This window comes from Eurosta solidaginis, chromosome 3, assembly GCF_040869045.1.
Source record: "Eurosta solidaginis isolate ZX-2024a chromosome 3, ASM4086904v1, whole genome shotgun sequence".
Taxonomy (NCBI): domain Eukaryota; kingdom Metazoa; phylum Arthropoda; class Insecta; order Diptera; family Tephritidae; genus Eurosta; species Eurosta solidaginis.
In genome coordinates this window covers 136,365,292-136,388,680 of record NC_090321.1, presented here as the reverse complement: position 1 = coordinate 136,388,680, position 23,389 = coordinate 136,365,292, and the positions used below count along the sequence as shown (strand labels likewise).

The following is a 23,389-nucleotide window of genomic DNA, read 5'->3' as shown; positions in this document are numbered from 1 at the left end:
TCAACAAAAATCTATTTATAAGGTCAACAGATTGATCACTTTTTCAGTCTTTTGTAATGAAGTATTGCAATTTTTTAATTTTTCGAAGTTTCCGATATCGAAAAAGTGGGCGGGGTTTTACTTCGACGTCGCCTATTTTCAATACCTATCTGTTTTGAGCACAGATAAGACAGTGTACCAAATTTCGTAAGGATATCTCAATTTCAGGTTATCATGTTGATGGACGGGCGGACAGGTCACAATCAAAGTCCTTTTCTTTTGATTTAAGAAAGTCTATCTTTCGCGAATCTTTAAGCCATTATGTACAACTTGTATCTAATAAAAGTTATAATACCCATGTCTAAAAGTATGAGCTGGGTAGAAAAATTCTAAGTCCCTTAAAAAACAAAATTATAAAAAAAAAATATGTCAGATCTTAAAACTGTTCATAATTTTGCAAAAACTTTGTTTTGAAATAGGTCGATAGTTTGTATTTAAAAAAGACAAATTTCAGCTTGGGTTGTATGTATGTATTGGAATCATTGAGCATAATTTTCACCAACTTCCTAAAGTTTAATTAATGTAAAACATTGAGCACGTATAAAGGACCGATAACAATGCAATAATTTGATGGTGCGTGACATCAGATCAATGGAAATACGGTCAATTTACCTTTCTTAGAATGGCCATAAGGTAAATTGAAACTTTGCGCACGAATGAAGAACCTATGACAATGCAATCTTTTGTTATTAGGGTGATATAAAGACAAAAGACGTAATGTCAAAAGGCCTTATGAACACATAAAATGGGCATAATTTTAATTAAAACTTTTAACACGTATCAACGACCGACGACAATACAATAATTTAAAGGTGGGGTGAAATAACGGACATAGGGTCAGTTAACATGAAAAGGGTTATAAGGCAAAGTTACCTTATGGCCATTTGAATTTGTCATAATGTCAATTGGCTATTTAAAGTGGCAAAAGGGCTAATTGAAGGGCCTTAATTCAATATTTGGTTTAGTGAACATTTAGGAAATTTCCGTTTGACCAATTCGGGAAAAAGATCAAAACCATATTTTTACTGAAGTGAGACGAGCACAAAAGCAAACAAGCTTCGCAAGATTAATTTTACGTTTATTTGCAATAGCTTTTTTACTCGACTTCCCATTGTAGTCAAATAAGAATATAAACAAGTAAGGAAGGCTAAGTTCGGGTGCAACCGAACATTACATACTCAGTTGAGAGCTATGGAGACAAAATAAGGAAAATCACCATGTAGGAAAATTAACCTAGGGTAACCCTGGAATGTGGTTGTATGACATGTGTATCAAATGGAAGGTATTAAAGAGTATTTTAAGACAGAGTAGGCCATAGTTCTATGGATGGACGCCATTTAGGGATATCGCCATAAAGGTGGACCAGGGCTGACTCTAGAATGTGTTTGTACGATATGGGTATCAAATGAAAGGTGATAATGAGTATTTTAAAAGGGAATGGGCGTTAGTTCTATAGGTGAACGCCTTTTCGAGAAATCCCCATAAAGGTGGACCAGGGGTGACTCTAGAATATGTTTGTACGATATGGATATCAAATGAAAGCTGTTAATGAGTATTTTGAAAAGGAGTGATCCTTAGTTCCCTAGGTGGACGCCGTTTCGAGATATCGCCATAAAGGTGGACCAGGGGTGTCTCTAGTTGTACGATATGGGAATGAAATGAAAGGTGTTACTGAGCGTTTTAAGAGGGAGTGGGCATTAGGTCTATAGGTGGACGCCTTTTCGAAATGTCGCCATTAGGGTGGGCCAGGGGTGACTCTAGAATGTGTTTGTACGATATGGGTATCAAACGAAAGGTGTTACTGAGCATTTTAAGAGGGAGTGGGCATTAGGTCCATAGGTGGACGCCTTTTCGAGATATCGCCATTAGGGTGGGCCAGGGTGACTCTAGAATGTGTTTGTACGATATGGATATCAAATTAAAGGTATTAATGAGGGTTTTAAAAGCGAGTGGCCCTTACATATATATGTGAAGGCGTTCTCGCGATATCGACCAAATGTGGATCAGGTGATCCAGAAAATCATCTGTCGGGTACTGCTAATTTATTTATATATTCAATAACACTAACAGTATTCCTGCCAAGATTCCAAGGGCTGTTGATTTCGCCTTGTAGAACTTTTTCATTTTCTTCTACTTAATATGGTAGGTGTCACACTCATTTTACAAAGTTTTTTCCAAAGTTATATTTTGCGTCAACAAACCAATCCAGTTACCATGTTTCATCCCTTTTTTCGTATTTGGTATAGAATTATGGCATTTTTTTAATTTTTCGTAATTTTCGATATCGATAAAGTGGGCGTGGTTATGGTCGGATTTCGGCCATTTTTTATACCAAGATAAAGTGAGTTCAGATAAGTACGTGGGCTAAGTTTAGTAAAGATATATCGGTTTTTGCTCAAGTTATTGTGTTACCGGCCGAGCGGAAGGACAGACGGTGGACTGTGTATAAAAACTGGGCGTGGCTTCCACCGATTTCGCCCATTTTCACAGAGAACAGTTAGCGTCATAGAATCTATGCTCCTACCAAATTTCAAAAGGATTGGTAAATTTTTGTTCGACTTATGTCATTAAAAGTATTCTAGACACACTAAATGAAAATGGGCGGAGCCACGCCCATTTTGAAATTTTCTTTTATTTTTGTATTTTGTTGCATCATATCATTACTGGAGTTGAATTTTGACTTAATTTACTTATATACAGTAAAGATATTAAATTTTGTGTTAAAATTTGAATTTAAAAAAAATTTTTTTTAAAAAGTGGGCGTGTTCTTCATCCAATTTGGCTAATTTTTATTTAGCACATATATAGTAATAGTAGTAACGTTCCTGCCAAATTTCATCATGATATCTTCAACGACTGCCAAATTACAGCTTGCAAAACTTTTAAATTACCTTCTTGTAAAAGTGGGCGGTGCCACGCCCATTGTCCAAAATCTTACTAATTTTTTATTCTGCGTCATAACGTCAACCCATCTACCAAGTTTCATCGCTTTAACCGCCTTTGGCAATGAATTATCGCATTTTTTCGGTTTTTCGAAATTTTCGATATCGAAAAAGTGGGCGTGGTTATAGTCCGATATCGTTCATTTTAAATAGCGATCTGAGATGAGTGCTCAGGAACCTACGTACCAAATTTCATCAAGATACCTCAAAATTTACTCAAGTTATCGTGTTAACGGACGGACGGACGGACGGACATGGCTCAATCAAATTTTTTTTGTATCCTGATTATTTTGATATATGGAAGTCTATATCTATCTCGATTCCTTTATATATGTACAACCAACCGTTATCCAATCAAACTTAATATACTCTGTGAGCTCTGCTCAACTGAGTATAAAAAATTGGCGCCGCGGAATTTGTATTCCAAATCTTTTCTAGGCGCAAACATCAAACAGTCAAGGTCCTTCACGTACAAGCAAATGGCCGACGTCTGAACGTACTCGGAAACATGGAAATCTACAAACAAAATACATCGAACTAAAACTAAATAAAATTTTGAAAAAACTAAAAAACTACTAATCCGACATGAAACACTTCTACAAACAAATGCGAATAAATACGCAGAATGAACATATAAATCCCTAAACAACACAGTAAACAGAAACAAAAACTAACAAAACAAACAGCGCAACTGAAATTCCTATTGGAATGTAAGAAATTCGAAATAATAACCAACAACTGACTGATTCAACCAATAGCATATCCATACAAGCAACATTCACAACATATAATTCAACAAGTAGAGAAGGCAAAAAGACTATTACACAAAAAAATACTAAATTTAGAAATCACACAAACAAACATCAACATAAAATCAACGACAGATCAAATAATTTGTGCTGAGCGACAATTACAACACAGCCTTAATGTAAATGATTTCTACTCTGTCATACATAATCAAACAATTCTAAGCCAGAGAGTGGCAGACGAAATTAAAACAACACAAACATCCAAGCTTGAGAAACTAAAGCAAACACAACTACAAACTTTGGGCATACGAGTGAGCAGTGACTGGTTCATAAAATACACGAAAATACATTTTCCTGAAGAAGTGAAATGGCTACTCTACCTTGGGAGAAAATTTACATTTCCTACAACAAACACCACATTCAAACCTTTAAAAATCATAGCAGAGATTAAGCAAGTGATACAGCAATTTGAGAACGAGAGAGCAAAACAAATGGAAAGATGCCGATTAAGCAACAGAATCACACAATACAAACTACAGATTAAACATAGCCCAACGGACAAATTCATACTGGAAATCTACAGCAAAGCAAAGGCTCTTCTAAAAAGACAGAAAGACATCATTGTCACGGATTCAGACAAAGGCAACAAGACAGTTGTTATGTACAAGACAGATTACAAAGAGAAAATAGGCAAGCTACTTGAGGACAAAAGCACATACAGAACGGCTAGAAACAACCCAAAAACATGCTACGGAAACAAAACAACAACCTTGTCAACGAACTTTACAAAGATAAACTGATTAGTTTTAAAGACAAACAACACCTCACATGTACGGCAGCAAATGCACCACGATTATACGGTTTACCAAAAATTCATAAACAGAATTTACCCTTACGTCCCATAGCTTCATCAATGAATGTTAAATGTTATGGACTTTCAAAGTTCGTTGGTAAAATACTAAACAATTTATTCTCAGAAGAATATAACGTAAAAAACTCGTTTAGACTCAAAGATAAATTGGAAAATATTGAAATATGTAGCGACGACATATTAGTATCCTTCGATGTAGTCTCCCTATTCACCAACATCCCCACATATTTAGCAATAAAGATAATAATGAACAAATTCCAATAACTACAATGTAACATACCAAAAAACAATTTTTTAAAATTACTGAATTTTTGCCTGAAAGACAATAATTATATTATGTATTATGAGAAAATTTACACCCAAAGTTTTGGTATGCCAATAGGTAACCCTCTTTCAACGATAATAGCAGACATCATCATGGATGACTTACTAGACATAGACAACACTATTTCGGAATTGAAAAAACTACATAAAATAAATATTAAGTTCATAGTTAAGTACGTGGATGATATCTTTGCTATTGTAAAACGAGATGACTTAGACATCATACTGAGAACTCTAAATCAGTACCACAATCGGCTACAGTTTACAACAGAAAAAGAGGTAAACTCAGAAATCCCCTTCTTAGATTCGCTCATTCACTCAACTGGTACTCTAAACCAGTAGCATCAGGAAGAATCATAAACTTCGTTTCTGCCCAACCTAAAAAATACAAAATAAACGCGGCAAAAATATAATAAACAAAATATTCACATTGAGTCACAATGAGTTTTTAAACAACTACCCGAGCCACTTAATGAAGACCCTAATAGAACAGAAATTAAAAAAGACTAACAAAAAGCATCATCATATAACAACCACACAAACACCTACCGAAACAAAACAATACCAAAGTATCACCTACATACCAAAGTTCACGAAAACATAAGACAACAAAAACAAAATATTTGTCTGGCAAGGCGAATTCAGTACCAGGTGTTGTTATCCCAGCAGCTGATTGCTTCTTCTTGATTATTTTCCATACAACGCCTGGTACCACAATATGTCAGTTAATCGAAATCAATGAAAATTTTCTCTTGACTTGACATTCTTCTGCACGGAGAATTGGTTGAATTCGCTTTGCCACCACCTTGTATGTATTCGCCTTATTTCTCTGGCATACAAATCCAACTGCACTCTCTCCACTATATTTACAAAGACAAAAAGCCCAGTAGAACCACACCAATAAAACAATGTAATCTATGAAGTACAATACAAAGGTGGAGAAAACACTCAATGCGACAAAATATACATAAGGACGACGAAAAGACAATTGGGAGTTCGACTAGCAGAGCACGAAGCGGACACAATAAGATAAGCGGCACGACACTTGCTCAACATATTCTAACACATTGACGCATCGCTGATCTACACAATACAAAAATAATAGACACAGAGAGGACAAAGAAAATGCCGTACACACTAGAGAGTCTTCACATACGAAAAAATAGAGAGACAGCAGTAAATAGACGAGAAGATACTGATCAAATTGCGGCAGCATATCTATTATGATTATGATTAGAACTTAGTTTTGACAAATATACCAAACATGCATGGTATTATATATTCGTACTAGTTTTTTGATATTTTATTTTAGTTATTATTTTATGTGAGTTTCTTTTTCCGCATTTAATGTTTATGTCATTATCTTACAATGTTTATGTTCCCACTTGTTTTTCAAAATTTGTCTTTTTTATTGTTATTGTTTCTAAATAAAGATGTCCACCCCTGAGAATTCCAAGGAGTTTGGCGAAACGTCGGGTTTATAAGTGAAGTTTTATCTTGCACTATTTAAATATCTGACCATACTAGCCTATAATAATTTTGAATCTAAAAACTATGCTTTAATAGCTAACCGTAGAAGGTGGAATAATTTACTCAAAATAAAGTAATCAACGTCAGATACAAAAAGCGTGCCTACCTTGATATATTAAACAATATAATTATTCTATTTTCAACTATTATGAAAGTATAGTAAAATGAACCCCACGATTTTTCTTTGAATTTGATTATTCTGTTAATAACTTAAATTTTATTATAGCTAATTTTATGGTAAGTAAATTAAATTTGGTAAATGATCTATGATTTGATCGTCTACTAATTTATTACATTCGTAAATTTAATGAGTTGAGACGCATTCACAATAACTACTTTTAATAAATTATTGTATTTTTATTATGATGGAAAAAGATATCTCAAGAGATCTTTCTGAAGGTCGAAATAGAAATTATTGTGAATACGTGTCAAACTCATTAAATTTACAAATGTAATAAATTAATAAACGATTAACCAATCCAGAGTTCAGGTGACAGTTTCTGCTTAACCAAAAGCAACAACACAACAAGTAAGGAAGGCTAAGTTCGGGTATAACCGAACATTACATACTCAGCTGTCAAATTACAGCTTGCAAAACTTTTAAATTACCTTCTTTTAAAAGTGGGCGGTGCAACGCCCATTGTTCAAAATTTTACTAATTTTCTTTCTGCGTCATAAGGACAACCCACCTACCAAGTTTCATCGCTTTATCCGTCTTTGGTAATGAATTATCGCACTTTTCTGGTTTTTCGAAATTTTCGATATCGAAAAAGTGGTCATGGTTATGGTCCGATTTCGTTCATTTTAAACCTCCGATTAGCGGTGTGTAAATTCAACACATCTTAGCATTGTCGTTTGGCCAGACGAAATTTGCCATTTTGAACTTTATCCATAAATATTTGAATTTTTATTTAAATTTTGAAAAAAAAAAATCGTCGAACACTGTGATTCCCCAGAAATAAGTTTGAATTTTTGTAGATAACGTTGTAGTTACGAACTATATATGAGGTCTTATAGGCTTAAAACCTCCCTCACTAGGCTAGGCACCTTATCGTTGGTGTGGGGGCTTAGCCGAACTCCATAGCGCCCGACTATGAGGCGGAGCTGTTTAGGACTGACATCTACGCCGTTTCGCCTCATAGAAGGGCAGCGGGATGTCGGTGACCAAGAACTGCCAACCCCCTAATCCAGGGTATTATGCGGACCATGCCTATTGGACGATTTGCAGCCAGGAGATAAATTCGGCTGTATTCTAACGGAGCCTTCCCGATACCGGGCCACCTCGGGAAGTGTTTATGGTCTTACCACAGTAAGGGGCGCTGCTGTGGTGGACGGTTCTTTCCCCGTATATAATACTGGACCGCTGAGCCCGCCTTGTCGGGCAGGTCTTCGTACGACCAAGATGAACGACTCATTACCTGATTGTAATAAGGACGATGTAAAGAGGAGGACTGAGTCGCAATCCCAGGACGACAAATACGAATTAAGTGACGCGTCGGACTCGGGGAGCGAGAGTAGTGCTGTATCGAGGATCCATCTTATGGATCCGCCAAAAATGTTCTCCGCACTCACGGCCCGCACTACACCGGCACTTACCTAGTTTTGTTTATTTTTATTTTCAAAATTTAAAACAAGTAATTAAAATTGTTTTTCTTTTAGCATGTATTTAAAAACTGTATTTATATTTTTAATATTTATAAACTTTTAGTTCTTAGTTCTACTTATAGACTTTTAGTTCTAATAAAACTTTATTTGCACACTTTAGTTCACCAAATGCTTTTCTATTTTTCTTCACAAGTTTTTAATTATACCGCTTATGCTTTTTGGTTGCGGGTTTAATTTTTCGCGAGTGATGCGTCGGCCGGTTTACTTCAAACTGAAAACTGCCGCTAACGCAACTCTGTAGCTAGGCACCTTTTTCCTTACGTTGCTTAGCAACGAAATTAATGATGGCGTCGAAATAAATGATGGCGTCTAGCAACGTCAGTTTCAACCAATCAGAAACTCTCCGCGTTGCTCGACTCTAACATTTTTAGTGGTGCCAAGTGCATCTGATGCATGGTTGCATCTTGCACTTTTCCAAAGAGGGAGTTGCCAGCTACAATTCAATTTAATGTAATTTATTATGGAACTACAGCTGATTCAATGAACTCCGTGTTGGAGAAGCAAACAAATGAAAACGGTGTAGAAGAGTGGAGAAGGGTACGGAGCAGAGGAAGTAAAAGAGCTCTCTCGCAGTACTGTATTGTACAACGCTTGGGAGCAGTGGTCGACCCAACAAAGTGGAGATCGAGCACTTGGAATGGGCCCATGAAGCGGTAGAAGTAGGTCGAAGGCAGTTCAAAAGGTTTGCTGCGAGAAAGCCTCGGTTCTGCAACCGGTACGAGGAGGAAGAAGCGCCGAATGGCAGAATGAAGAGGCAACGTTCGGCGGAAGGCGACAAGCCTGCTTTCAAGAGGCAGAAAGGACCCAGTCCTAGAGCCGCGAGGCAGGGCAGTCCCATAGACAAAACAAGTAGGCCCAAAGCTGCAAGACAGATGGGCTCTAATAGCGAGGTAGCAACTACCTCGAAAGCTGCGAGTCAGAGGGAAGTTCCAAATACGGAAGTAGGAGATAATCCAAAGGGAGATAACGCTAAGACTCCGGCTTTCTCGGAGGTGCTAAAGGTAGTTAACGCTAAGACTCCGGATTTCTCGGAGGTGCCAAAGGGAGATAACACTAAGACTCCGGCTTTTCCCGAGAAGATGAGTGATGTGGCAAAACAGTCACTGACTGTGGCGCTGGTTGATCGTAGCAGTCCTTTCGGACAAATGACTACTGTAAGGTGGAGATATGTGGAAAGGGAGCTTATTAGCTTAATGCTTAAGATGATGCGGGAACAACCAAGTAAGCCCCTTCCAACTTTTGATTCGGGCGGATGGTATAATGGTGTGAAGATGATAGCGTGCGACAACATCGCGAGCTTGCGGTGGCTGGAGGGAGTGGTTCCAAGCCTCCAAAAGCAAGGCACGAACGCGCGGTTTGAGGTGGTGGATAAAGCGCAAATCCCCACGGTACCAAAAGTTAAGGTATGGATACCATGCGTGATGAAGTCGGAGGATACACTGCGACTTCTGCAGAATCAGAATCCGAACATACCGACAGAGGATTGGAAGGTAATTACTGTATCTCGGCCTACCGAGGATGGTCAGTCCTACATCTTCCAAATAAACAAGCAGGCGGAGGATATCTTGTACACGCAGCTTGGCAAAATGTCCTTTGGCACTGGCAACATTTACATGTGACTCAGGAAAAGAAGTGTCGAGGATAAAACCCTAACACGCTAGAGGTGGGCGAAGTCGAAAAGGACCTCAAAAGCCTAAGGGAAAAAGACAGGTGGAGGTCCCCGACGTCACCACGAAGGTGTTAGAAGAGGACCAACCGCCAAAAGGTGCTGTGACTGGCACAGAGGAACACCCGGCACAGCAGTCACAAGAGGCTGAAGGGGGCCTCGAATACTTTAAACCAAAAATGCAAGGGGAGGACGACGACGTCAAGACGAAGGTGCTGGAGGGGACAAACAGCCCAATGGTGCTACGAGTCCTACAGGTAATTTCCAACACAGTAAAGTGGCGTCGAGCGAACTCCGCCTAACCCTTGAGAAGGGTTCGTTTGACGTGCCGCTGATCCAGGAGCCGTGGCTCTCATCGGAAGGAAAGGTTTCTGGACCTAGCACGCGCGGGTTTGGCGTTTACTATGCTCAAACGGAAGGACGGGTGCGAGCTATAGTAATGGTAAGGAAACAGCTGCATTCATATACGCTGCCTAATTACACCACTGAGGACCTCGTAGCGGTGGACGTTGAGCAAAAAAATAAGCAGGCATTTACCTTGGCGTCCTGCTACATAGCCCATGCTGCGGAGGTTCCACCGCTGGAGTGCAAAAGGCTAGTACAGGAGGAAGGGCGCAAAGGGCGGTTGGTCATAGGCGCAGCTGCAAATGCGCACCACAATGCGTGGGGAGAAGTAGATACGAACGAGAGAGGCGAATCTCTATTTTGTTACATCCTGCAAACCAATTTTCAGATAGCCAACAGGGGAAATGTCCCTACATACATTGGTCCAACATCCAGCAATGTTCTGGATATTACATTGAGCTCCGAGCGTGATAAATCAAGGTATGATTGGATGGTTCTTGAAAGAACATACTTCTCCGACCATGCGTATATCAGCTTCAGCATCCCCCTAAAGAGAGTAGAGAAGGGAGGAACCTTTAGAAACCCTAGGTCAACGAACTGGATTAAATTCCAGAAACATGTAGAAACAAAACTGGGACAACCAAAAGATGTTGCCAATGTAGAGGAACTGGAGGAGTCGAATGAATTCCTAACAAGGACGCTTATGACAGCGTATAACAAAGCTTGCCCTCTAAGAAGATTCAGAGGAAAAGCAAAGCCGATATGGTGGAGCAATGAGCTGAGTCTTTTAACAAGACATGTAAAAGAAATGTTTAAGCTCGCAAAGACCGCGGAAAGGGAAGGGCGTTGGGACGAGTACAGGTATCTAGTGAGGATCTACAAGTGTGAAATTATCAGGGCGAAGAAAAACTCATGGAAAAGCTTTTGTAGGGACATAGAGTGCTCCAGCGAAACAGTACGGTTGAAAAAGGTCCTAGCAAAGGGAAACATAGTCCACGGACTAATAAAGAAAGAGAACGGGGAATGGTCACGTAATAGTGAGGAATCCCTTGGGGTACTTCTCCGCACACATTTCCCATCGGGAGACGGTTTAGAAGAGCCAGCAGACATCACTCACACTTCGATCACGGAGTTTGTAGTGCCGGGATTGGTAACCGATACCAAGATAGAATGGGCAGTGAAGACGTTTTCTAAGTTTAAATCGCCGGGCCCAGACGGTATATTCCCGACCATGCTACAAGTTTCAAGTATGGCGGTCGTGGAATGGCTTAAAATAATATTCGATGGGTGCATAAGGCTGAATCATGTACCGCACTCTTGCAGAACTGCTCGTTTAGCTTTCCTACCAAAGGTGGGGAAGATCGGTCACGTGTATCCCAAAGACTATAGACCCATAAGCTTAACATCATTTCTGCTCAAAACCTTTGAGAGGCTGATTGATGTGTACCTAGGGTACAACGTGGATGAAAAGCTGCTCTCCACAACACAACATGCGTACACCAAAGGCAAGTCGGTAGACACCGCATTGCATAGGTGGTAATAAGCATAGAGAAATGCCTGGAATATAAAGAGTATGCTCTAGGAGTCTTCTTGGACATTGCCGTGGATTTCAATAATGTTGCAAAATGGGCGATTATGGATGGTCTTAATTACATAAAAGTACATCCTGCCTTAATCAGATGGATCGGCTACATGTTAAATTGCAGGAAGATTACATCACAATGGGGATTGTGCGAGGCTATGAAATCAGTGGAGAGGGGCACGCCGCAGGGAGGGGTGCTATCACCTCTGCTCTGGACGCTGGTCATCAACCAATAGCTCAGGCGATTCGATGAGGGACCCGCAAAACTTACGGCTTACGCAGATGACGTTGCAATTGTCATAAGTGGAAAGTGCTTTCCAACGATTAGCTCTTTGATGGATCGGGCGCTTCGGGATATTCATACCTGGGGATCTAATGTCGGGTTGAAAGTCAATGCAGAGAAAACTGATATGGTCTTGTTTACAAAGAGGTGCAAGGTCCCAAATTGGACCAGGCCTAAGTTAGGAGGGGTGAACTTACAGGAGAAACCTTGCAAAAAATATCTAGGAATCATCCTAGACAGTAAGCTGTCATGGAAGCTCAACGTGGAGGAGAGGGTCAAGAAGGCCTCAACGGCACTCTATGCATGTAAGAGAATGCTGGGGTGTACGTGGGGCTTATCGCCCTCTCTTTCTCATTAGGTTTTTACAGCGATTGTAAGCCCTATTCTATACTATGGAGTTCTTGTTTGGTGAAAAGCCACACAAAAAACAACACACCTCAAAAAATAAGAGGGGGTATGCAGACTATCGACGCTTAGCATTACGGGAGCCCTGAAAGCAACCCCGACGGCTGCACTGTATGTCATTCTGCACATTCCACCGGTAGACCTGGTAGCAAAGAACAAAGCATTAACAACCGCAATCAGGCTCGTTGCCTCGGGGCAGCTTGAGCGCCGACCATATGGCCATAGTTGTATAGCGTCATCAACCACAAGACGAACAGATCCAACAGGCTGCCGGATTACTGTAGCGTTTTCCAAGCGGAAATATTAGCCGTAACCAAAGCAGTAGAAACCCCAGAAGAGAATAGCTTAAGCTGCAACCGTGTTACCTTTTTTATTTACAGTCAAGCAGCAATTAAGGCAATAATCTCGCATAGCACAGCATCTAAATGCGTATTAGAGTGTAAGCAGTCTCTGGAGAGAATCGGGGCAGGGAGAAGCATACATCTATATTGGGTCCCAGGGCATATGGGAATAGATGGGAATGAAAACGCGGATGAACTAGCTAAAAAGGGCGTATCGCTTGAAGCTTGCTCCGTAGACGTCCCAATTAGACTGGGCGAGATTAAGCGAAGACGAGAGGTGCATCTGATCGACCAAGCGCGATAGACGTGGGTTCAAGCGCGGGGCTGTAAAGTGTCGAAGATTATGTGTAGGTCTTACAACCTTAGACTAGCAAAGTTGCTTCTATCATTAAAAAGAGAGGACTGTAGCCTCATGACAGGTATTCTGACTGGACACTGTCTTCTGGCGTCACATGCTTTTAAATTAGGCTTGGTCAGTGATAGCTGATGTTGGAAGTGCGGGTTGGAGGAGGAAACGATCGAGCACGTTCTGTGCTCGTGCCCTGTACTTGCCAGGCTAAGACTCCAGCTATTAGGAGTGATACAGCTGTCAGATCTAGAAGCAGCAAGTGGCTTAAATCCTAGGAAGCTCCTAGTATTTGCCAAGAGGACGGAGTTATTTTATAACATAGGTCCTGGTTTTTATAGGGTTTTTCAGTTTGGTCGTTAAAACAAACTTCCGGTAACACTACGGACTCAATCAGTCTATGTGAGGTCCTCATGGACCGGCCAGTTCAACCTAACCTAACCTATAGGCTTAAAAATATGTTCGTCTTGCCAGACGACAACGCTAAAATGTGACATAATCAACTTTGGTACAAAAAAATATAAAATAAAATCCACAAATATTTGAATCTTTATTTAAATTTTCAAGAAAAATCGTCGCAAACTGTGATTACACAGAAATAAGTTTGAATTTGTATTGATAAATTTTTAAATGAATATGAACTATGAGGTCTTATAGGCTTAAAAATATGTTCGTCTAGCCAGACGACAACGCTAAAATATGACATAATCAACTTTGGTACAAAAAAAAATTAAATGAAAATAAAAAAAATATCGATTACCAAATTATTATAAAGACCGCCTCTAAACTTAAAAAGTCACTAAAGCTTTTCATGATTGGGTGGGTAGCAGTAAAGTTATTCACGAAAATAAAGCATTCTCGTCTGGACAGACGACACAATCTATCGGAGGGTTAAATAGCGATCTGAGATGAGTGCCCAGGAACTTACATACCAAATAAGATACCTCAAAATTTACTCAAGTTATCGTGTTACGGACAGACGGACGGACGGACATAGCTAAATGAATTTCTTTTTTCGCCCAGATCATTTTGATATATATATAGAAGTCTATATCTATCTCGATTAGTTTATGCCGTTACGGGGTACCGTTATACGAACAAAATTAATATACTCTGTCAGCTCTGCGCAGGTGAGTATAAAAATCCTTTTGCACAGAGTATCACAGCTCTACTGCATCAAGCTAAATATGACGTAAAAATAGCAGAACAATAAATGGGAAAACCTAACGTTAATAGGGGAGGATATAATTTCTAATTTATAAAAATATACAAAAATATCTGAAGAGATCTTTGGCGAAGTCGAAATAGTTATAATATCAGCCTGTATGTTTTATTCCTTTAATTTTTTCAATCATAATAAAAATACAATAATTTACTAAGAGAAATTATTGTGAATACGCTTCAAAATCATTAAATTTACGAAAGTAAGTTATGGTAAATTATTCCACCTTCTACTAATGAAACATAAAATCTTTTGATTAAAAATTATTTTTTAATATTTAATTCTAACCAGTTAGAAAAGTGTCGTCTTTTAGTTTTTTTTTTTATTAGATTCAGAAAATATTAACAGTAAACATATTTAGGTGGGTTTTTGTCGCCTCTGAAAAATATGACACATCAGACTTAGCATGTTTATTTATTTATTTATTTACTTTAGTGTGCTGTATCTGTTCTTACTTTATTCTAATTTTTTTTTCGATTTATGACTTGGGTAAACTTCGTCCGAAAAAGTAATTTATCTACCTGACCATTAGCTTTTATCGACGTTTTCGTCAAACCGACACTAAATGACGGGATGTGTGGAATAATGGTATAGGTCGAGTTACCCCGTTTTTCCATAAATCAACTAAATAAAAAGAGCACGATTACATACACATACCATATTAATCTTAGAAAATAATAGTGATATTTAACAAAGATATTAGATTCATTTATGGAAAAACGGTATAACTCCCTAATAACATTTTGCTGTAGTGAGGCATCGAAATGGTATGAAAATATATTCAATGTCGTAGACCAGAAAGAACTGAAAAATAAAAGAATTGAAGTGGTTTCAAAAACGACTAAGTAGACAGAGAACTCCATTGTTAAAAATTGAAAAAGTTTAAAAATGATAAAAGTAGTAAAAAATAAATTGCTAAAAATAACAAACGGAAATAATAAATAATTGTAAGCACATCAAAATAATAGAATATAATATATTTAAAATAAAAAAATAAAATAAATGTAAAGCGCGATAACCTCCGAAGAGATCTTATGCCGAGCTTCTCTTCCAATTTGCGTCTTGCTCCTCTTGATTTTCCCAACAAATTGGCCGGACGGGTCTTACATGTTTTAAGCCGACTCCGAACGGCATCTGCAAGGCAGATGAGTTTTCACTGAGCGCTTTTCAAGGCAGAAATACACCCAGAGCGCTTGCCAAACACTGCCGGATGGCGACCCCGCTTAGAAAAATTTTCTTCTAATTGAAAAACCTTATTTCTAAAATTTTGATGTTGCTTTGCCCGGGGTGTGAACCCAGGGCATACGGTGTGGTAGGCGGAGCACGCTACCATCACACCATGGTGGCCGCCAATATATATAATATAATGTATTTAACAATGGTTATTAAATACATGGTATCATCATGGTATTTTGCTTAATAAAGTATCTCAATCAAAATATTTGATATTCGATCTATGGAATAACGGTATAACTCAAAAAAAAAAAAAAAAGAAATCAACCATTTTCTAATAAAATTATGTATATATAAAATTTGTTACTTTTTCTTATCAAAGAATCATACTATCTAAAATCCTACCAAGTAGGGTTATTATAAATTTATTTTTACCTGCATTGTTAAGTTTTTTTCACTTTTCTCAAAAGGTTAATTCTTGAGTTATACCGTTATTCCACACATCCCCTCAATTATAATTATAAAGATGAGGGCCAGGAAGATAAATTACTTTTTCGGACGAAGTTTACCCTGAGTTAATACCTTTACAAAAATCGATTATCTAATGACCTCAATGATCAATTAGATAAGATACCTATAAAGAAAAAAACCAATTTCGCTGTTTTTACAGGTGCTGAAAAAATGTGTTTCAAATTTAGAAATCTTGATACCCTCTAATATAAGGTAAAATGCACCTATTTACGGGCTAGTCAATACTTTCGTTCTATTTTGTTAACGTATTTCTTTACTTAAAAAATAAGACTATGGCTTACTTTGTGAACACAATTTTTAGTTAAAATTATTGTAAATTTAAGAAATTACGAGTTCTGAGAAAATCAGGGATAAGCCCATTTCAGCTTTGAAAATATTTGAACTTATCAGTGAGCATTTGGCTAAAACTAAACGTAATAAGGTGCGCTCGTATTTCGAAGTGCTGCCAATTGCGTTATTAGAACGGAAATAGAAAATTTGTTCTGTTTTTGTTTGTGGCTTATTTTTTTAAATAAATTAATTAAATATTTTTTTTTTGAAATAGAGGTATTACAAAACCTAATAAGGATCTCAAAATTGTTATTCCGTTCCAATATATTCTGCAGAATTTTGTTGTTTTTAAAGTAAAAAGTTTTTAACTCTCAGCTAAAATAAGTCAAACAAGAAGTTAAATACGAACATAAAAAATAAGTTTAAAAGGCATTTTAATGATAATTTTACAGAATTTCAAAACTCATCGGGAAGAAACTGACTTGAAACTCGTATTCAGTTCGATAATCTATAGGTTTAAAAAGTATTTATTTAAAATAACCATAACACATAATTAGGCGCATAATTTGTATATATCTTTCTAATTCCGTGCCATATAACGCAACTGAGAATTTGCAGATTGTAATTGTGGGACATATCTTTTTGCAAGTGTATTTTTTTAGAGACATAAACATTTTCGCAAACTCTGCCGAAATATACTCAGGAATCATTAAGATTAGCCCTTGAAGCCATCAAATCATCTAAAATTGCATGCTATAAAACATCGAAACTGTACAATATTCCATATCTGACTCTCTTGGACAAAAAAACAACAAGTATACCAAGTAATCTACTGGACCTCCAACAGTAATATCCAAAGAAGAAGAAGGGTTGATAGTTAAATGGGTGCCGAGATGTGGTTTCCGCTCACAAAAGATCAGCTCATTAATTCCGTAGCGTGCCTTGTAAAAGAACTAGAGAGGCCTAACCATTTTAAAAATGGCATACCAGGTAGGAAATGGTACGAAAACTTTTTGAAAAGAAATATGTCAATAAGTCTACGAGTTGCTCAATGCTTGACAGTCTCTCCTGCTTCAGTCACAGAAGCTTCTATAAGAGCTTCGTTTGGTCGTGTTTGTAAGTATATTCAGGATAATGACTGTCTTGAATTTTTAGAGGATCCAGACAGGATTTTCAACCGTGACGAGTTAAACTTTTTCCTTTTCCCTAAGGGCCAAGCTGTTTTGACTAAACGTGGCTCTAAAAGTGTTTATTTTCGAGCAGGAAATGATGAGTGTCTCTCACTTTCTATAGGTGCTTCCGCATCCGGTCATATCATGCAACCATTTGCCATTATCCGTACAAACGGCTTATAAATAATATACTGCAAAAATATCCGACGGTTTGGGCCATTGGAAAATCAGATTCTGGATGGATGACTAGCGAAACTTTCTTTGAATATATAGCTAATATATTCTATCCTTTCCTAGTTAAAGAAAGCACAAAGCTGCCAGTGGTTTGTTTCTTGACGGACATTCATTTCATCTGTCTCTACGCGTTTGTGAGTTTTGCAAGAAGCATGGAATCATACTTGTGGCACTCCTTCCCAACTCTACCCACTTGCTGCAGCCAATGGACGTGGCAGTATTTCATGCTCTTAAAAATCAATTCAGAAAAGAGATTCAAAGCTGGAGATTCAGTAATAATGGACAGCGATTGAATGTGGAGTGTATTCTTTTAATCCGGATGCGGTGCTTTATGACAAAATTTTGAAAGCCTCCATAGAGGCAACATCCCATGAAACAACTGCTCATAACGTTGAAAATCCTAAAAACGATACACCAAAATTGGAAATGGTGTGAAAGAGTTGGTTAAGATGTTTCAAGAAAGAGTTCCCCAGAAAATTTTAAATCATTTACTGCGTGTTCTGGACAGTGGGACCGAGATGTGAAGGATGAAAATTTATATTATTTTTGCAAAAGTCTCAACAATGATCAAGATGGTTACCGTAATTCTCACATAAACGATTAAGTATTTTATTTCAATTGATATTGAAAACATGAGTATAGATTTTTTGGACGAATATAATGTGACAACAGTTGAACAAGAAACCCCTAAAGTAAGCGGTTTGAATACCTCGACCCCAACTTCCGTTAAACAACCCAACCTTGAAAATATTTCACACGTTGAAGATTTAACGACTGGCCAAAAATATTGAGTATGCCTCTCGGTATACGGATGCAATTCCAAGCACCTCCAAAGTTACTATTTCGGCTCCAGCTAAACCACTAAACGAGGAAGAAACCCACAAAAACCGTAAGTTCCCTACTCCTTTCAAAAACGCATTACTTAGGCCTGAAACCATGCCAATCGATTCAAAGAAAAAATCGTTAAAAGAAAATTGACGCCAACTGTAGCAATAACCCCAGAGTATGTTGAGTATCAACGTCGCTTGGATGAAGAAAAAAAGACAAAGAATGTGAAACAGGCTTTAAAAAAGGAAAAGAAAAATGAAAAATACATAAAAAAAAAAAAACACAAAAAAATGGAGCCCTTTCAGAAGCAATCATTAAACAAGGAGATTATGTGGTAATTCAATATGAAGGAGAAAAGTTTCCGGGCAAGGTACTAAAGGTTATTAATGGCGATACTGTTAAGTTCCAGATTAATACTAGGTTCAAGCACACACCAAATTGGCAATTTATACTATTTGGGCAATTTATTACGCAATTTGTCATATAATAAATTGTAATAATAAATTGCCAATTTAAAAAAAATTGCGTAATAAATTGTTTCAAACTGCAAATGCAACATTGTAAAGTGTGTTTATTGAGTATATTTAAACGTCAGCTACGCACGGCTGAATTATATGGTTGGCTCATCTCATCAGCTGATTTTATGTCTTTCATTTCACTGGAGTAGGGATTGTCAAAAGAAGATGGCAAACTCAAAATGAAACCAAAACATTGGACAAATTTTTTTACAACACACAAAAATTTTAAGGTTTTATGTTTTCATTCCATTTCATTCGCCTAATACCAACACGCACATTTTGACAGTCTGAACAAAGGTATGTTCTTGCTGTAGAGATGAGCCAACCAGCTTTCAATTCAAATCGAAGTTTCCTCAATTTATTTTTCTGTTTGAACATAGTATAAAACAATGACAATGAGTGGCCCCAATTGGCGCTGGCCAGAAAGGGACGATATTCTGGATTATGAAGTTGGAGAAATAATAAAAAAGATTAATCCACCACAGCTCATAAACAAACGAGGAGTATTTCTAATAAATGAGTTAAGTTAATATAAATATGTAGAACTTGTAATTCAAAGATATGTTTAATGCAACGAGAAATATGTGTCAATAAACAACATAACTGAAAGCCCAGATTTTTATTGAATTTTTGCTCTGACGATGTCAAATGGCTGCTATAATATTTGGCACGGAGATAGGAACGTTTTACCACAGAATTAGGACGAGGGCAAATTTTTAACCCGGAAATGGTAACAATATATGATTTTACAAAACGTAATATATGTTATAAACTTACCTAAATCTTATTTATTTATGTACTGTATTTTATCAATAAATCATCTCTTAATGTATACAATTCAGTTTTGAAGTTCGATATAGCGGAGATTAGACACAGTGCACATTTCATTACAGGTATCTCTTAACATGCCGTAAATAGGTGCATTTACCTTATACGTTTGAGGGAACTCAAGTCTTAGGGCCATTTTCTCAAGTGTCTGCAAAATTGAATTTCTTCTTTAAACACAATTTCATTTCCCGCAATGGCCGTAATATTTATCCCGTCGGCAAATTTAACAGACAGTCAATTCACCCGGTGAATTCGACAGCGCCGTCTGTTTATTTTTGACATTTACCCAAGCAACAGCTGCTGCATGTGACATTTTTTCATTTCATGTTTCACATCACTGCATCCGGCCTTATATTAGGTTTTTGAATTCTTCCACTAACTTTTCAAGAACTAGTTTCTTCTCTGTTCTAAGCTTTTAACACTTTTTGTACAAAAGTAACACAGTTTTTAGACAAAATAGTTTTTGTTTAAATTTCATTTTGACTTTCTCAAAACTTCACAAATATTTAACAAGGCGTTTAAAAAATCAAATCGAATTTATCATGTCGACAGATTTATCTGACGGTTGTGTAATCCCCACATTAACAGGCAGTAGACAATTGGCCCTAAGGCAATTCTAATGTGCACTGAATGTTTAATGTGAATTGGTTTTTTAGAAATGGCAGAAAAATATATGTCTGGTGAGCTTAGTTTAGGTTTTCAATTTATGTGAGCAATTTGTAATTTACAAGAAAACTTACATTATGTCCGTCGAAAGCCCAACTAGAGTCGTCACTGCCTAACATTTTTCCAGGGAGGCAGTCAGCTCTTGCCCATCCCACTCGCATAGGACCAGATGTGAGGACTTCAAACTCAAAATACCATTTTCCAGATGTGACTGCATAGTTACGTTCAACACGATAAGTTCGGAATCCCGAAAATTTAAGTCTTAGTGCTTCTGCTAGTAAGGCCTCGTTACCTTCACCTGTCGGCGGATCCAGCACATATCCATATACCAAGAGTGTACGTACCGTTTCAGATGCTGTATCGCGGTTAGCTTTCTTAATTGCTTCATCAACTTTTGAGTAAGGTACTAAATGTGGGCTACGATGATTTTCGGAGTCTTCATTTAGCCCATAAGTCCAGCCTTGTTGGATCCGTTCGCGTGCCCACAGGTTATGCGTATTTTCAGCCAATTGGTCGACCAACTCCTCCAACTTAGGAGACAAAGTAACTGCACTAAGATCTAAAGGTGCAGGTTTGTAGCCATTGGCTTGCATAAAAATTTCATTTGGTAAACGAATAGGACGTATACGTGCTGGCGGCTTATCCATTGTAATATAATATCCTAAGGCTAGAATAGTCCTATAAATTATATAAATAATACATTAGACTGGGATGATATGTATTACATTCATTAAACCAATATTGCGTCCTAGAAATTATAATTCCTCTTGTTCGTACCCAACAGACATTTCTGTAAATGTTTTTAAAAGTAATTTAAAGTAAACTTGCTGTGTTAAACGATATTTAAGCGTTTTCAATATTAAATATTAAATATATTAAATAGTAGCGTAAGTCATTTCCAACTCATGGTCTTAAATGCATTGTTATTTTTGAACGAATACATATATAGATGGTTCTACAATTATAAAATAATAATAAGAATTGCATCTTTTGGATATTGGACTCTAAAAAACTGGAGGCGAGGATAGGTACAAACAAATTACCACTGAACCTAAACGACATGAAATGACTTATGCCACTTTCAAAATTACGGCTCATATATTTTAATGTTTTTCAGAAAACATTTTGTAAGCGTTGAGGGTAAATGTTTATAAATATTTTAACTGTGACAGTAAATTGTAAATGTTAAAAAAAAAAAACACCTAACATTTATTTGTCAACTTTTTTCAACGTGTTAATTTTTAAATTACTTTCATAAACGTTTGTATACAAAAGAGAATGGCTGCATTTAAACCGCTTCTTGAATTCTCCAAGAATGCGTTAGAATTGCAGCTAAACTTGATTTAATGAATGTATGAAATTAGGAAATTATATATGCGTGCACATGTATTATACGTATAAATTACTGAAATAATTGATTGAAATAAAAATTATCGTTTAAAAAAAGCATTAGCAAATATTTACAAAAAGCTTTATGTTAGCAATTTTTTATATGTTTAAATTTATAAGCTTAAAAGCAGAGAACGGTTTCGCTTATGTGACTCTTATTTCTAAACGGTTTATAAATAAGAAATCAATGTTTTGTAAGCTTAATATTTTTCTGAGAAAACTTATTAAAAACTTACATTACGTTTACTTTGCTTGTTGGGTATGATCGAAAAATTATACTGACATTTCTATAGAATCAATTTTGAAGTTGCCCCAACATGAATATGTGTGCAATATTAAAAATTTCTATTTTTTATAAACTGTTTAATTACATTTGAGCGGTAGTAATTTTTCAGACTGGAATGAACCAATTTCTATACTTCTATTCGGAATAATATTTGAAAGAAATGTATTAGTTATGTTTATTGACAATAAGGTTAGCAAATAAAGATATATATAGTAAATGTGTCATTCCGCCAGAGAAGACACTACGAATTAAAACTGGAATAAATAAAACTTGAGGAAATCATCCTCTAGGAGTCCTATTTAATTAAGTTTTTTAGGTTTATCAAAGATAAACAAAGTATTTGCAGTTAAGCAGTCTGCTGAGATGTTTTCACATATTATATGGTTCCAATGTAACCTGAAAGAAAATTTTTCTAAGCGGGGTCGCCCCTCGGCAGTGTCTGGCAAGCGCTCCGATTGTATTTCTGTCATGAAAAGCTCTCAGTGAAAACTCATCTGCCTTGCAGATGCCGTTCGGAGTCGGCATAAAACATGTAGGTCCCGTCTGGCCAATTTGTAGGGAAAAATCAAGAGGAGCACGACGCAAATTGGAAGAGAAGCTCGGCCTTAGATCTCTTCGGAGGTTATCGCGCCTTACATTTATTTTTTTATTTTTAATGTAACCTGTCCGCCCATCACAAGCTAAAAAAATAGCTTCTGTATTTTCTTTGTTACATATTCAAGATACCGATCAGAGTTTTTAAATAATGCATTCAATTTCGAATAGTTATTATTTTGATTGCAGCCCCAGAGGATTGCAATACATACTATATGGCTACTATCCCTTCATCAATCCTGAAAGAGCTAGTTAATTCTACTTAGTAAGCAATAATATCATTCAGTTAGCAATAAGTATTAATATTATTATCAACAAATTGTAAGTTTCATTATTGATGGTAATAAAGTGAAAGTTCAGTTTGATTCAGAGTTACACCCTAGTCAGTCGTGTTGATTTTCTTAAGCGTATTCTGCCTTTGGTTTATATATTCCTTTTTAAAAAGTCCCGCCGCGACTTAAGCAACGAATCTCGCGCTTCCTGTATGAATTCCCAGCTCTAGCACACACTACGTTTGTAACAATGAGCAGTTATACATTAAGCAATTAGCTAATGCGGCAGTTACCCACCGACGTGTGCCGTACGTACGG

The 23,389-nt window shown here is 37.1% G+C and overlaps 1 protein-coding gene across 23 annotated transcripts in view; it reads right to left on the bottom strand.

Annotated features, from left to right (window-relative positions):
• RyR (Ryanodine receptor) overlaps positions 1–23,389 on the bottom strand; it is a 1,962,175-nt gene that overhangs the window by 954,090 nt on the left and 984,696 nt on the right. For all 23 annotated transcript variants that reach the window (XM_067773071.1, XM_067773075.1, XM_067773079.1 and 20 more), the window contains exon 13: positions 20,605–21,208. In XM_067773071.1, coding sequence (XP_067629172.1) covers positions 20,605–21,208 — 604 coding nt within the window. The remainder of the gene's footprint in view (positions 1–20,604; positions 21,209–23,389) is intronic.